This window comes from Pseudoliparis swirei, chromosome 21 (assembly GCF_029220125.1).
Source record: "Pseudoliparis swirei isolate HS2019 ecotype Mariana Trench chromosome 21, NWPU_hadal_v1, whole genome shotgun sequence".
NCBI lineage: Eukaryota > Metazoa > Chordata > Actinopteri > Perciformes > Liparidae > Pseudoliparis > Pseudoliparis swirei.
In genome coordinates, this window is record NC_079408.1 from 14,872,983 (window position 1) to 14,890,551 (window position 17,569).

General features: G+C 43.7%; 1 protein-coding gene across 8 annotated transcripts in view; it reads left to right on the forward strand.

Annotated features, from left to right (window-relative positions):
• Positions 1 to 17,569, forward strand: part of nrxn2b (neurexin 2b) — an 856,499-nt gene that overhangs the window by 715,030 nt on the left and 123,900 nt on the right. For all 8 annotated transcript variants that reach the window (XM_056442212.1, XM_056442208.1, XM_056442207.1 and 5 more), the window contains exon 18: positions 9,532 to 9,713. In XM_056442212.1, coding sequence (XP_056298187.1) covers positions 9,532 to 9,713 — 182 coding nt within the window. The remainder of the gene's footprint in view (positions 1 to 9,531; positions 9,714 to 17,569) is intronic.

Below are 17,569 nucleotides of genomic sequence, written 5' to 3' on the forward strand. Positions count from 1 at the left end.
ATCTGATAACACAAGAGACTGAAATTCAGGGTCATAATGATGTTTTATGCTCATTTTGACACTAGCACTAAAATACAGTGTCAAATGTATCATTCAATGGAAACAAATATTATAATAATATATATCAATGCAAAGAAGAGAGAGATGTCGAGAGTTATTTCTTCTATTTCGAATTTGCTCGTTTACACTCTCACTGGAGAAAGTTTTCGACAGAAAAGCTAGTTACATGTAAAAGCCCCCCTACAATAGGTCTCACGACGCCCCTGTCTCAGAGCAACCACCGGGTGGCAGGATGCTGCGATGCGTCCCACCAACCGATGAGGCTAATGCAGCGAACGGATCATCATGTCATTCAGAACCGATCGTTAAGTAATTGCCCCTCTGCTTGAATCTGAAGCCAGACGTAACAAAATTGGACTTTAAGAAGAGGGTGACGACGATCTGTTACTGAAATGGTTTTCCATTTTGTCATTGGCCTATAATTGCATTCAGATGAAAGAGGGTGAAGCCATTACTCCCCGGTTATACGACTATCATCTTCGAAGCAAAGAAGCACCAATCAGCTTCAAAGAAAATCAATGACTCCCGCCTCTTATCCTCCCTCGTAATGTTCGGTTGACTCCGAGACGTTCCAAATGAACCTTAATAATGTATTGTCAGCGATTGGAGCTCAAGTCTTAAGCTTTTGGTCATGTGATAACATGTGGTGGGAACCCCCGTCTGTATTCTAGAACGATCCGTCCCTAAAGATGTGAATGTGCTCTTGAACTCTTCATCTATAAGCATAGCCCCTTCTCCATTGACAAGTCCTACGTCTGGTTACGTCCGTAAATGACCGTCATTCGCTAACCAAAGACCAAAACAATATCTCGTGACTCCTTAGTTGGTTGTTTTACATGTTTCAAGACACATTTTAGACATTGTACTTGGTAATACTTACACTTGAGGACATCTTCTAAACTTTACATCTGTAGTTCAAAGGCCCATTTTTCATCTCCAGGTTTGTAGATACAGTAAGGGCATGTGAAGAATGTATAATGGGCTCCAATTATTTTTTTACAAGTATAAGGTCAGTCCAATTACTCTTTTCCAATATGGTCGAGGTGCCCGTGTCCTGTCTCAGCTGGTTCTGCAGAACTGTGTGAACCTGATTATCAGCCTGTTGAGATGAAACCAAATCGAAAAAGAGAGGAAGAATGGGTTTCATTGTGGCGTGAAGTCAAATAGAAAAAATTTGAATGGTGTCGGTTACGTTATAGAAACTCGTCGATGCCAAGAGAATCCTGTCTTCATGTCTCCGGTCCAGATCCCTGAAGCATCTCGCCCGCGTTTTTTTCCACGTTCATAAAGAGGCAAATACACGGCTGTGGTCGGGAAATGATGTCCTGTGACCTCGATGGCAAACATCATGAGGTCAGGAAAAGATGTGAAGGAGAATTCATGAGGACTTTCACGAGGAAAAAAAACAAGCGAGGGCTATAGAAGTTTGAGACGTGAATTTAAATGTTGCGGCCGCATGGAATTTTGGGAAAGCGCGATATGCCACTGTACCCTACGCAGTAGTGAAGCACATTTAGAGAATTTGACCTGCTCTTTTCAAATGTTAAGTTGAATTAATTGAATTGAGAGTGACGAAAGACCCTGCACCCCCCCCCCCCCCCCAAATAACCCTTCCTTCCACTAATTCCCCCCCAAAAAATAATACATTTTTGGGATCGAATTCGGATAGCTTACATAAATCAGACGTAGGAACATCTCTAAGCAAAAGAAAAAAAGACGATGTCCATGTATTTACAATAAAGCCCAAACACGTGAACACGTGTTGGCCCTAATGCGTCTCTTTGAGGCCCCTGATCAAAATGTCATCTCTGCTCGTGTAACGGAAAGGTCCCTCTCATGCTTTTTCAAAGCAATCTTGGTCGAAAGAATAGACGGGAGAGGAATATTATACGATCGCATCAGGGGAGGGGATGACTTGCTATTTGCTTCTTCTTTTTTTTTGGAGACGCAGACAATCTCTGGGATGCCATTTCTACATATTCTTATACAGCGGCCACAGAGCTATCAGAGCCGGGGCGGCGATGTTGTCGAGGTTGTTAGAGGACGCTAAGGGAGTGTGTCTGTGCGTGTGTGTGTGTGTGTGTGTGTGTGTGTGTGTGCACCCAACTCTGCAACGGCTGTCTGAAAACTTTTGGCAAACGTCTCATCTCAGCCCCTTCTTTTCTCCCCCTGTGTCTGTGTTTTTTTTATTTTCTACCCCGTCTCCAAAAATGTCTGTTGTGTCAAAAAGAGAAGGTTTCATTCTTCTCGTTTAAAAAGGAATCAATAGCTCTGTCTCTCTCCCGTTAACCGCTTCAAAGAATCAGTCTGCGCTGATGCAATAATACACGAAGGTTGGAGGAACCATCTGCGTGTTACGGAGTTATTGTTTGAGAGCCTGTCGGAGAGTTTATTTTAAAATGAGGAGTTGTGTATGAATCTGCGTGAGTGCACGCTTTGAGGCTTATTGCATCTCCACAATTGACTTCCCGGCTAGTAGTTCTTCTTTCCCTGTGGAATTTTTCATTTTCAAGCCGTCTTGGCTCCCATGAGGCTTTGCGGCCGGCGTTCGGTAACATTGACCACGGCGGGGCATTAACAAAAAAAATGGCGCTGTGTTTTTTTCCGACCTGACCTGTTTATCGTGAATAAGGAGAGGCGTAGAATCCACTATCCCCCAAGTCGATGGCTCCTTTGCAGAGAAAGCATCCCAAATGATAAGCTCAACCCCAAATACCGTGTCACTCGAACACCCAGAGAAAGGGTGTAAAAAAGAACAAGAAGCCAAATCAATAGGTTTTTCATTACTGCATTGATTCACGAGTCTTTTTATATTATTTCCCCACCAGATCCGAGGACAAAAGGAAAGTGTGTTTTTTAAAATGTATTTATTCTTCTTCAAACTAAAATTACCAGCCGGCCCATGTGAATGGAAAATAATAATCGAGGGGCTTCCCGCAAGCAATGTTTTGATTCATCTTCTTTGCATTTCTATCCACTTCCAGCACAGCAGGTGGGATTTATTGGCCAGAGCTAATTGGACAATAGTCATACATATTTAGACTGTTTTTTTCGGGGGGGGAAGGGGAGGAGCACATGAGTTCAACAGTATTTTCCATCATTATTGTTATTCTAGCGAGGAGGCAGGTTAGGCAGATTGCTTGATTAGAGCGCGGCGAGCTGAAGGTCAGAGGAATCCATACGGGAGCCGGGTTTTGTAATTGCCAACATCTCCCAGGGCACCGCTAATTTACCTTTTTAACTCTTAGTTTTTTCGATAAATGTAAACAGTCCCGTTTGGGGAGAACTCCGATGCCGTTTCCTTCAGTCTGCAGACAGATGTTCCCAAATACACCACAGCTAGGGCATGGATACGTGGATATTCACCAGCACATATACCTTCTGATCTCTCACAGGAGGAGAGGTTGTTGGCTAGTGGCCGCCTGAAATATAACCAAAAGAAATTATAACAGTGTTTTTCGTAATCTGCCACCCTATTGGCTTAGGTTTGTTGTCTATATCTATCAGGTGTCCAATATCAATAGTACATTTTTGGAGGGTTCTGGATATCCAGATAACGGGTCCAATCCAGGCCATGATGTTTGTGCTGATTACTGTCAGAACGTGAGACGTGTGAAATGGAGTTTGAGTTGAGTGATGAGGTTTCATCCCTTTCAACCAATACCTGATATATGAATGCAGATGCATTTCTTTAATTCAAGATAAAAGGGTGCAAGACATCATGGGTTCCAAGATTGCATCAAGACCAATGCGCTCCGCCTCTATTGCTCTGTTCACGCATATTCAACCAAGGCGATTGGTGATTGGTCGATGCTACCCGGACTACCAAAGTTGTGCTCGCCGCCTACAGATTCTGCATTCATAAGGAGATTTGTGGAGATTTAAGGGTTTGGTTGAAATGAAACTAAGTTAGGGAAAGATCATGGCCGTGGTTTGACAAATCCACTTAAATATTTAAGTTTGACTTAAATATGACAGCAAAGGCCCCTGTGTCAGTCAAACTCTGCAAACCCAAACATTTATATATTATACACTCCCGTTCAAAAGTTAGGGGTCACTTAGAAATGTCTTTCTTGTTCAAAGTGAAGCAGTGTTTTTGTTAATGAAGAGCACATAAAATGAATCATAAATACTCTCTCTATATAGTTAATGTGGTAAATGACTATTCTCTAGTGTTTAATGAAGTCTCTGCAGAGGTGTATAGAGGCCCATCTCCAGTGTTCTAATGGTACATTGTGTTATCGCCTTAGAAGACTAACGGAGGGGTAGAAAACCCATGAGTACCCTTTTTATGTGAGCGCAGCTGAAAACAGTTATGCTGGTGAGAGAAGCTGTAAAACTGACCTTCCTTTAAAGCAACGAGAAGAACAACATTAATATTTACAATAAAAATCATTATTTTAACCGTATCAATGTCTTGACTATATTTTATATTCATTTTGTAATTCATTTAAATAAATAAAACTGAGTTTTCATGGAAAACTCTAAATTTTCTGGGTGACCCCAAACTTTGGAACGGTAGTGTATATAGGTTTATTTGTAATAGTACTCTAAGAGAGGATAGTAATCCCTCACGTGACTGCAAGAGATCAGCATAGGTCATGCTAAATGTGAAATGTCACCCTTTCGAGAAGCTTCAACCTCTTTTGCATTGTTTGAAGACGGTCTGTGTGCACAGAGCATCTCTAAACGTAGAGATCTTCTCTCTTTTCAGAACTATTGCCCTCCAGAGATATATTTTCGGGCTCAATAAACACCCTTTCCTCCATCTTTTTTTCCGCTCCGTCTCACCTCCCTATTAGCCTTGGTGCTGCCGGATCGGGCGGACACCAACGGGAGCAGCAGGTGTTTGCTCGGAGAAGCCGGTGACACATGGATGCGCCCTCTCAAGCGGCTCATTAGAAGCTTGGCGCCTCCTTTTGTCTACTCATTTAGACGAGATAGAGGAGTGCAACAGCAGCAGGTGGACAAATGAAGGCAGGCAAGGTCAACCGCCGCAGCTCATTGGATGGATGTAAATGACACTCCCCCTGCCCGTAAATGGAGCTGATAATAAAGACAAAGTATAAAGAAAAAAGAGTGACAAGTGCGGGCTGTGACGGTGGCAACAGGCGAGCAGGAAGCTCTCCGGGGGAAGACGAGGCATATGGTGGATGCTCCGCATGAGAGGGGGTGTTAATTGATGAGTTAGTTCACACAGGCGATGTGCGGCGACGATGCACGTGACGTCTAAATGAGATGTCAGTGTTTCCGATCTTCCGGAAGCCTGGTGGTGAGTAGTAATAGTGCGGTACGTTGAATGGGACCTGTTGGGACACTGAAACATATTACATCATAAAATGCCAAAGTTGTACATCAAATTGAAGTAATCCCCTTCCCGACATTGGATGCGATGCGTCTCGGTGCCCCTCCCCCCACCCCCCCTGCTGTTTCCTTGGCTGCTCCTCCGACAACCCAGAATAGAATTAAAGCCGTAACGTTTCAGGCGGTGAAGCGATGTGAAACGGCACGACGACAGCCGGAGTCACGCTTTGTGACATTGTCTCGTCGAGTTGCGTTTAGTCTCGCTCGTCGTTAACGACTCGGATGACCGAATCATGCGGTGGTGGAATGATGGAATTACACCCTAGCATGGGGGGAGTGGGGTGGATGTTGACTCTATAGCTCCTTTCATTTGAGCTTCAATCTCCCCTGACTGTGATAGAGCTGAGTTTTTACCCAATTGAATTGCACATTTGTAACAGAAAGGAGGAGTTAATAAAAGCAGGTCTTCTCTTTAAATGAAATATCAAGGCCCACTCTCATTGGACCATTTTTATATTTCATAAACTTCACTTCCAAGAGACACATCTAGGACAGAATGACCAAAACAATATCATTCAGACTGCTTCGTCTCGTCTGTGACTTCTGCCATCAGTCACAGAAATACGCTCATCCATCCCCCCCCCCCGACTCCTCTCTCATCCATCACAACATGGCTCACCTCCCCTTCCCCTTTGTCGGCCATTTTATAAATCTTTCCTCCTCTTCCTCACCGCTGTCCCTTGCTCCTTGAAGCTCCGGTGCTGCACCGTTAATAATAAACACAGGGTAAAGAAAGAAAGAAGAAAGGAGACCAAAAAAAGGAAAGAAATGAAAAAACGCCAACTTTCCTCCACGTTTCTCCGCACTCTCCCATCCTCTCTCGCCATCCGCCGTCTCTTTCTTCATCCTCTGTTTTTCCTCCCTCGCCTCCTCTTGGCATGCGGCCTCCTTCGCGGCGCTGTGATAATTAGTCAGCGCTGAAATAATACAGCCTCCAGAAAACAACACGAGCTGAGCAGAGGGCTTAGCTCCGCCGGGAGGGGGGGAGGAGAAGGAGAGTGTGTGTGTGTGTGTGTGTGTGTATGTTTGCGTGTGTGGGGGGGAGTTGTGTGTGTGTGTCAGCTGATTTCAAATGGCTACCAGCGGATTGTTAGATAATGAAAGTGTCGGGTAGCCGAGTGAGTGTGTGCGTATGTGTGTGTGTGTAAATGTGCGTGTGTCCATTCTTCGCCATGCACGTTTTTTCTGAAGGCCTTTTGAATCAATGAAACAAGGACATGTGTGTGTGTGTGTGTGCTTGTGTACGTGTGTGTGCACGTACAGTACAAAGGGCTATGACAGGGGACGTGACACCTGGGCCCTGGACCTATACCACCAATAGAAAATTAAGAATTATTTCATTTGAGCAGAGATGTGTTATTAGTCCAGAGTATATTTTATTTATAATTCATCCACTTTCATTTGAAAACTGACTAACATATACACTGTTAGATATTGTAATAATCACATTCACGCTTTCTTAAAATGCTTCTGAGGCCGGTTCTGCAAACAAAAACACAGTCCAGCCCACGTTCAGGGGCCATCGCGAACGTGGGCTGGATGTTGTTTGGTCTTTCTACGGGGTCGGATCAGTCACAATAATTGAAAATGTATATATATAATCTTTAGTTAGGTGTCCTTTAAAAAAAAAAATGTTTACCGAAGTTGAAGCTTTTTTTAACTACACAATATTTTCTTACTGGCTCACATGGAGGAATAAAAGATGAGGAAATTCTGTGTGAATTTGCAATTATTGGGACTGATCTGACCCCATATCACCCGCTCTTTACATGCTGCCGTGTGTATATTTTAAAATGTGCAGCTTCATATTAGCTACACACACATGGATCGGTATCTAATCCTACAGCTTGTGTTTAGGCTCCAGGGTGGAGCGCAGTTCACTGTGGCTTCATCACGATATGCTAATCGATGCCAACGCCCGTCACCGCCGGGCCGAGTGGAGCCGAGCCAAAGATCCGAACTCGGCGCACGAGCAGGATGGATCTTTTTTAAGGATGGAACGCAAACAACTACTGTTGAGGCAAAGTTCCTTTGACAGGCAGATCTGAGGAGTTTCCTTTGTTGATGTTGAGGGCTGCTGGTTTTGGCCAACACAAAGTTTGTCAGTTTGAATTCTACGCAACTGAGGGCGAGCGAAGCTGCAGAGGCCTGGTGCTAGCTACTAGTGCTAAAGCTATATCACTAATAATAATAATAATGCATTTCATTTGTATCGCACTCTTCCTTCAAAGAATCTCAGAGTGCCACACATATAGTGAAAACAAATAAAACCGATTAAAACATAGTTAAGGCAACCCATACAAATAAAAAAATAAGAATGTAATAGCTGACAATAAATTAACTCAAGGTAAAAAAATGCCTTCCTGAATAAAAAGGTTTTTAGGCCAGTCTTAAAAGAGTTCAGTGTCTGAGTTGCCCTCAGGTTGTCAGGGAGACCGTTCCACAAGCGCGGCGCTGCCGAGCAAAAGGCCCGTCGCCCACGGTGCGGAGCTTGGTGTTGGGGACCCGAAGGAGCGAGCGGCTTGTGGATCTGAGGGTGTGGGTGGAGGTTAGGGGAGTGATAAGTTCTTGTAGGTAGGGGGGTGCATGTCCGTTGATGCATTTATATGCGAGTACTAGGACCTTGTAGTTAATCAGGAATGAAACAGGGAGCCAGTGCAGTGATTGGAGAATGGGTGATATGTGGTCATATTTCCGAACTCCCCTCAGGACCCTGGCAGCGCTGTGTGGGATATATTGTAGTTTGGTGATGTTCTTGTCAGTGATCCCAGTGTAGAGAGAGTTGCAGTAGTCCAGTCTTGAGGAGATAAAGGCGTGGACGAGCTTCTCTGCGTCTGACAGGGTTAAAGTGGGGCGGAGTTTGGAGATGTTTTTTAGATGATAAAAGGAGGTTTTGCACAGGAATTGTATATGGTCAGTAAAGGTCAGGTGGGGGTCAAACCGAACTCCCAGATTGGTGATTGTGGAGGAGAGGGGTATGACCTGACTGTCAAAGGTGAGATGAGTTATGGATGATGACTGAACCTGGTGTGGAGTGCCAACAAGGAGGGCTTCACGACGTGATATGTCTTATTACCCGGAAAACGTTACTGTCTTTAAAATGGAATATTCCGGACACTGATTTCCAAACTTTTCAATCCATTCTCATCCGGGGGTCGGGTCTCGGGGGCAGCAGACCCAGCAGGCTGACCCACACTGCCCTCTCCCTCGCAACACTTTCAGCTCATTCTGGGGGATCCCGAGGCGTTTGCAGGCCAGCTGGGAGATGTAGTCCCTCCAGCGTCTCCTGGGTCTACCCCGGGGTCTCCTCCCAGTTAGACGTGCCTGGAAGACCTCTAAAGGGAGGCGCCTATAGGAGACATGCAAATTAGATGCCGAACCACCTCAGCTGACTCCTTTAGAAGCGAAGGAGTAGCGGCTCGACTCCGAGTTCCCTCCTGATGTCCGAGCTGCTATAATTGTAATGACCATGTGATATTTCAGTTTTTCTTTTTTTAATAAATTCGCAAAAATGTCTACATTTCAGTTCTTTTCTGTCAAGATGGGGTGCTGAGTGTACATTAATGAGAAATAAAATTAACTTTTTTGATTTTAGCAAATGGCTGCAATGAATCAAAGAGTGAACATTTTAAAGGGGTCTGAATACTTTCCGTACCCACTGTATAACTTCATGTCCACAACACTCGATTATATATATGTTTCTTAATCAAAAAGGAGAAAATAAAACCATAAACTGCAGATTATTTTTTATAAACCGCCGATTTTGAATATGGTCAGGTGATTAAAACGGGCGTTATCAGTAGCTAACGCGACTATGCTAACGCTTTGGACAGGCCAAACTGGTTAAGGTGACTAATTGGCTTGGTTAGAAGATTGGGTTGGAATAAGTACGACTTGACATTAATAAGGTACATAAGTTACATAACCATGTCTCCTGTGTTTGTATTACATACTGTGTATTTATATGAAGTCTGACACCTTTTGCTGGTCGTACCGTTACTTTCCACTTCTTTGCAGAAGGCTTTTCTTCTGATGCGTGTTTGTAGCATCCTTCTGTTGCCACTCAATGATAACCCCCTTTCTCCTTCCTCTGTGTTTCCTTTGCAGCTGGGACAACATACATCTTTGGAAGAGGCGGAGCCCTCATCACATACATCTGGCCACCCAACGACCGGCCGAGCACGCGGGCAGACCGGCTGGCGGTGGGCTTCAGCACGCAGCTGAAGGAGGCCGTTCTGGTCAGGGTGGAGAGCGCCAAGGGACTGGGAGATTACCTGGAGCTGCACATAGTAAGACACCACCGCGGGGATGCCGAAGGGGCGGGGTTGAAATGATGGACGGATGAAAAGTGAAAGTATCCGAAGATAAAAAAAATCTTGGGGGAAAGCCAGAAAGTAAAAAGCGGATATGCGAGGTGTAAAAAGTGGGATGATGTCAAGGGACTATGAGAGGAGGAAGAGAACGAGTGAGATGATGAATGGAGGTTTGGAGAAGCAGAATGTACGGATGTCTCAAATTGGTCTCCAACGAAGGACAAGACATAGGAAGAGGGAGGCTGAAGGAAAAGAAGAGAAAGAAGAGGAGCTGAGGGTCATTGGTGCAGAATGAGTCAAAGGCACTTTGCAGTAGTGCTTTGACACTGTACTTATATAAAGGTTATACTGAAAAGTTGAACTTCAATTGAAAGGTTGGTGTTGGGCAGGTAACAGACAGAAGCTTGTGATGCGTAGTTTGACTGAATGTTTGGGGCTCGAAGGCCAATTCTAGTTCATGTTGTGTCACTTTGGTTTCTTGTAGTTTCTTAAAAGGGGGCTGCAAGGTATACCCAGAAAAATAATCACAAAATAATATAGTCATGTTTCATATCAAATTGAACAGCACAATGTGAGCTACAATAATTATGACGCCATTTTCAAATGCTCCAAATACAACTTACACAATACTAAAATAAGAAGAGAAAACATGAATGAATATTTTTTGTTTTACATTTTTAATGCTGTATTTGCATGTATTAAACCGAATTAATAATATAACAGTGAGAAATATAGTCTGGTACATGAGAAACATCTCAGATGGTGCCCAAATGCCCATTTTGGAGACCTCGCCTAATCTGATATTTACTAGGGCTGTGAAACGATTAAAATTTTTAATCGGGTTAATCACAGTTTTTTGTGGATTAATCATGATTAATCACATATTACCGATATTCTCGGTATATTTTGTGAGAACATAGAGATTTATGACAAAAGACGGATATATACATTTATACATTCTTCTATACAATGGTGCTGCAACCCAGCAGTTATTTAGCAGTTTTCTTCCATATGGAACATTAATACATCTTCATCCTAAACAGAATGTTTAACCCTCCTGTTACCTTTCGGGTCAATTTGACCCCATTCAATGTTTAATGTCGGTGTTCTTTGGGGTCAATTTGACCCCAGGCTGTTTTTCACTGTGTCAAACATAAGAAATATCAACTTTTTTATTTATTTAAAGGGCTATTTAGGTAGTCAACAAACAAACATAAAGTACCTCACACTTAAATTTGGGAAGCAATATTAATTCTAATAATTTTCTGGAGGTTTTAATTGTTGGGGTCAAATTGACCCCGAGGGTAAAATATGTTAGTAAATGTAAAGGTAACAGGAGGGTTAAACAGAACATTTTTCTCTTGTTTGTCAACCATGAACTCCACCATGATACAATCTAAAGGCCTCTAGTCTTCCTCTAGCAGCTGCTGAGGCAAACTGACTGTGTGGGTTTTCTTCATGAACTGGGCCGTGATGAAAGGGACGGCGGGACACCGCTGCAAAGCTGAAACCTCACCGCCCGGACACAGACAGGTGGACAGATTGACAAGTGACTTTTTTTGCTCGGTCCCGATGCGCGCACGGAGCTCTGTGGCGCGAGACGGAGATCGATAAGTGTTAACGCAACGCGAAGAGACAGAAATGACATGCTGCTGTGGAGATACGATCAACAACAGACGTTTAGTTTAATAAAAGAACAAAGACGTGCTATAGAGAACATGTCAGGGGGCGGGCCAATCTTTCTAATGTCATGCGATCTACCGACACTACGCCGCGATCGACTGGCAGGTCGCGATCGACGTGTTGAGACCCTGATCTACAGGAAGTAAAAGTCGTAACAAGGTTTCCGGCGGTGAACCTGCGGAAGGATCATTACCGATGAACAGACCGTCTGCATGAGAGCGGACAGAGTTCAGATTGAAGTGGTGTATTGGAAGCTCATTTTGCAAGTGACTTTTTTCTCGTCCCGACGACCAACAACAGACGGATTGGAAGCTCATTCTGCGCATGCGTTAAATGCGTAAAAAAAATTTAACTAGTTCAACCTGTAATTGAATTAACTGAGTTAACGCGTTATTTTTCACAGCACTAGAGAAAACATGAATGAATATTTTTTTTTTTACATTTCTTATGCTGTATTTGCATGTATTAAACCGAATTAATAATATAACAGTGAGAAATATAGTCTGGTACATGAGAAACATCTCAGATGGTGCCCAAATGCCCATTTTGGAGACCTCGCCTAATCTGATATTTACACATCTGAAGTATTCCTTTTTATTATAACCCTAATTATCCAGCTAGCTCTAGAGGAGACGCACTCTGTTTTTTATGTTTATGCAAACCTTTAACATGTTTATGAAAAATTGGCTTGGGGGGTCAAAAAGTTATTCAGAAATATCGTTTATTTCTTCGGTGTTTATTACCTCCATGGGTCAGTGAGGGGGGATCCACAAGTGGTCCAGAAAAGCACTAATGGCCCACATCACTTCTTTTTATCTCCTGTCAGACTAGTTATCGGCCTCATCTCCTCTTGTATTGCTTTCATGTGTTAGGTTTAAAGGTCATTTAAAAAAGCCCTCCACTGATAACTTTAAATACCAATTAAGTGACAGCAGGCATTTAAAAATGCATTAACTCTGGCTCTAATCCTCTCGTTGACCCCCCCGCGCTTATTCTCCCCAATAATACATTGAAGGCTCACTTAATCACCAGCCGAGTCCACACCTGGGAATCTGACCCGCGTTGTGCGCATTAACGCACAATTAAACGTTGTGCGACGTTCGACTCACAGCCCTGTTGTGTTATTGGAGGCAAACGATGCTGCAATGTCCTGCGGTCCCTGAACACTCTCTTAAAGAACGCGGTGATAGGAAGCGATCTGTGTGTGTGTGTCTGTGTGTGTGTGTGTGTTCTCGAACATTGCGGTGACCCCAATTTGATTGTGGCGGCCATGCCTGTGAGCAACAGGAACAGTGTTGACCCCGGGGTCACTTCTCATTCAGTGATCAGAACCCTGGGAGGAACCAAGTGGGCGGGGGGTCAATTTGAATGCTCTTTACAGTGTTGATAAATAATGATAATAACAGGAGGGATGAAAAGGTAGCTGTAATGCAGTCGACACAACAAGTGATGCTCGGGGGTTGAATGGGTGGTGCAGCAGAGGTCAACCGCAGCGACTTCTAAAGGTCAGTTCTTGTCGTTTTCGAGCAATATTTCTCACATACACTACCGTTCAAAAGTTTGGGATCACTTCGAAATGACTTTATTTTTCAAAGAAAAGCACTGTTTTTTCAATAAAGATAACATTAAATTAATCAGAAATACACTCTCTACATTGTTAATGTGGTAAATGACTATTCTAGGTGGAAGTGTCTGGTTTCTAATGAAATATCTCCATAGGTGTAAAGAGGCCCATTTCCATCAACTATCACTCCAGTGTTCTAATGGTACTTTGTGTTTGCTAATCGCCTTAGAAGACTAATGTCTGATTAGAAAACCCGTGCAATTATGTTAGCACAGCTGAAAACAGTTATGCTGGTGATATAAGCTATACAACTGGCCTTCCTTTGAGCTTGAAGTTTGTAGAACAAAATTAATACTTCAAATATTAATCATTATTTCTAACCTTGTCAATGTCTTGACTATATTTTATATTCATTTGATAAATAAAAGTGTGATTTTTCATGGAAGACACAAAATTGTCTGGGTGATCCCAAACTTTTGAACGGTAGTGTATCACTCAAAATATGACTGAAAACCAACACTTAAACATATATGAATCGTGTTATCGTTCACACAGTGGTATGTCTCCATGCAGTTAACCCAGGTTTTGTTGTAGCAGCCATTCAGATACAATGGAGGTGAATTGATTGAAACGACGGGGGGTCCAGCTCGCCTCCAGAAGCCCTGTACTAACAGACCTCACTGTGAATGGATCCACTTGCAACCAAAATACACATTCCTTAGTTTAAACATGTCGACAGTGTGTCCTGAATAACTGTTTTCAGGATGAGGCATTTCTGTTGAATTTTAAATGTATTTCAATGCACCACAATAACAATTCCATTTGCTTCTATTGTATTGGCTTAGTGGGGCGGAGATGAAAAAAAACAGGTAAATAAATCAAACCGAAACTATTCACATGGCTCTAATGCTATTTGGGTGAAGTGAATCTTTAACTTTCGATGAGTTGGTGCGTCAGCTCTTTATTCTAACCTGAATGAGTTTTCTCGGCCCGTCCCTCAGTCATTATTTTTGCCGGCTCTTCTTCTCGACTGCATATTCTCCGTCTGACTTCTGCGTCTTTCATTTGCTCCCTCGCCGCCCCACGTCTGGCTCGCTCAATCTCTTTCTTTCTTTTTCCCACACACACACACACATCAGCGCCTCCGATACACACCCGCCCTGCTCCTCGGCTCCCATTGCAATTACATTTCATTTGCCGCCGCCGCCGCTCCGAGTCGCTCCCCTAAATGACTCTGTTCAGCCCGTGGCTCCCGTTAATGACGCCCGTCTTCTCTTTGAGGGGAGGAGTAAAGGCACATTAGACCTGAGAACCCAGGAGCCACGACCCACCTGATGGGGGGGGGGTTCTCAGACCCAATCAAAGTACAAAATAGCTCCGCGTTAAAGCTTTGATGGTGGCCCTTCAGGTCCGATACCTGGGGCCTTGTTCATTAGCAGTTCACTCTTCATTCCGGGTTAGCTGGATCTGCGTTGCTTTTGCGTTTCGCTTCAATGTCCTGGCCCCCTGCATTTTGAGGATGCAGTTGATTAGCGTTAATGTTTAAGCGAATGGCCTTTCTCCGCCAAGTCGAGGGGCCGAAAGACTGATCGCCGCCGCTTACTGTCATGACAGGCTCTATAACGCAGCGTGATGGATGCAGCCTCCGCCTGTGTAACTAGAAATACTGGCTCTGGTTGGCGGGGGCTGATAATAAAACACCACCAGGATGTGATGGGAGCATGATTCCTTATCCGTCACGAACCACCCGTCTCTCTATATACCCTTCTACACTTACATGCCCTCTACCTTTTTTTCGTGTGCCCCCTATTTCTGTCCATTTACCTGACAGGGATCACTCACCACCTCTTCTTCTTGACACGCTGTCGTCAGGCCCCGGGGCGGGAGATGTAAAGTCGATGATATGGGATGCCTAATGCCGAGCGTGGCTGCTTTAATAAGGACATAGCGTATCCTCACACGGCCTTGTTTCTTTGCACTTGACTGGTTTATTTACGGTGGGCGTGTCTGAAAAGTGCTGCAAACTTTCCAGTTGACATTTTGAGAGTTGTAGATGAAAAAGCTTTGCGATTCATTATCCGCAAAATGCCACAGGGATGAGTCATCGGCGAGCAGACCCGAAACGTGGCCGCGCATTTTTTTTGCTGTTGCGGTGCAGTATCGCCCATATGTCTGTAGAGATTCTCTGTCATCCACGGCAGGGGCGCATCACGCCCCCCCCCCCCCCCCCCAAAAAAACTGCTGGGTTTGCTGTCTAGCCATAGAGAACTTTTTTTCAGTTCATCCAGCAGACTTCATCAGTTCTGGGGAGTCCCACAGAAGTTAAATACCTCGGATCTCCCATAGAGTCGGTGGAGCTAATTAGGTCTCTCGGATGAATGGTGAAGCATTTCAAGAATACTCCAAAAAATTCATTCGCCTTTAAAGAATATTCTGCACAGATGGCAGCTCAAGTTGTAATCTCTCAATTTAATGGGTTACAACTAATTTGGGGTTTGATTTTCCCCACTGGCGGTCACGGTTGTGCTCTTCTTCCCCTCAAACCGCTACTAGACTGTCCGGCTGCCATGAGATATTGCTGCTAATCCAACCTAGTGGTTTCCTTCCTAACACAGAGCTGTTAACGCTGCTGTTGCATTTTCTTCATGGCACATTTTTTATAGAAAAAGGTCAAGTCCTCTTATTTAGCATTTTCTAGGTCTTTCAGCCATACCGAGGGCTTCTTCAGCTAATGGACCGAGTGCAGGTGTCATCAAGAGTGTACATCACCTCGGTCAAGGAAGTTGCAAAGATCGTAACACCTACCTCTTTTAAAAGATGGTCTCCTGTGTTGGACGTCGATGGTCTTCTTGATCTTCGTTAACCACGTTCCCTTTATGTCCAGGACTTAACTCCTTACCAGTCAATGCTGTAACCGGTCAAAGTATCCTCATACAACGGTACGAATGATATCTTACAAAAGATAATACTTCTTCATGTCTTCTCCTAATAAATGGACAGCAAGGTGAGAGATCAGTGCATCTGCTCAAACCCCAGCAGTGCAGATCCTGTTGAGGCTTCATAAGTCCTTGGTTAGATTAAAGAAGGCATTGTGGTTTAGTTAGAGATGTCATGTAGTTGGATAACTTGCGTAGGTGTTGTAAGTCAACATTGATTTCTGCTTTCCAGACAGATATGTCAGCTGCTACTTGTGTAACGTGACAATAACATAAGAACAGTCAATATTTAAAGATTTATATTAACAAGCCATACAATTCCTGTGTTTGTTTGAGCCATCCATCCCAACCTCCTCCCTATGTATACTTTGTCGCTTTATGCCTTATCTGGCTCATGATTACATGGGTTATGTACAAAACACAGTGTATTACTTGTCTTAGGTATCTAACCCTAACCCCTAACCGTACAACCAGTGAAGGGGAACTACGTGAACCGGTTTAGGACTGACTGAGATCCAATGTACTTTGGTCAAGCGATGACACTAAAGAAGTCCGGAGGACCTTTTGAGAGTTCTGGGAAGTAGTTAAGATCTGTATTCTTGTTGTAGTTAAAGATACATATTTGGTGGTGACATGAATTACATAGGAATTACATAGGAGCAATATAAAACTTTTATTACAGTGAGAATTTCAGTTTTTTTGTTAGTAATGTTAATTCGGCAGGGCACTGCATAAATGTTGCCAATCTTGATGACATTTCCACCTAAGGGCCTGTGGGGGGGGGTGTTAGACTGGGAATGAAGGGCTACCGACAGATATGGAAGTGGGCTGATAGTTAAATCTCCCATCTGTGACTGCTGGGAAAAGCTGTTGTCCTTGAAAGACCTTGGAGGCCAAAACAAACTACAATAGATCTAATTTATATATTTCTTTTCTGACACATCACAAAACTTCTGATTATTAAAAAAAATCAATCATATCAAACGATGCGTCCAACCACGACATAGGCGCTGATATCCTCTAGGAAGTGAGGTTTTAGGTCAACCCAGTTGAAGTCAGCTGCTACACCAGAACCTGGGTCCAGGTTCAAGGATTACAAAAATGCTGATCATGTGCAGCTGGTTGACTGCAGCTGAAAATGACCACATACTTAGCAGCAGTTATAAGATCAGCTGAGCTTTTAGTCAGTTCAAGTGTTGGCGTCAGGGTTCATGAATAATTCGTCCGAGACCCAGTTGCGAAAGCCAATCAGCGTTGAGACGCTCTAGCATCGCTGGAAGAGACAGTTATTCAGACGTAGTCGGTGAAAGTCACCGAGCTGTGTGAGCCTACGGGTGATGCCATGTATGAATATATACATATGATATTAATGTTATGAACCCAAACACGAGGGCGTTCGATGTTCAGACGTTTGTGTGATGTCCTCAACAAGTATAAAGCAGAACTAGTGGTTAGTTCTTCATGGTGAATTAAAGGAGATGATAACTGTTTCCACGGAGTAAAGCCACTGAGATAAGCCCCGCCCCCTAAGGCGAGAATGACGCGAATAACTTGTCGGGCGAGTAAACTCACGCGAGTAAAGTTTTTGGTGTGAACGCAGCATGAGACCGTGATAGTATGTCATCATACATCTCTACGAACAAAAGTAC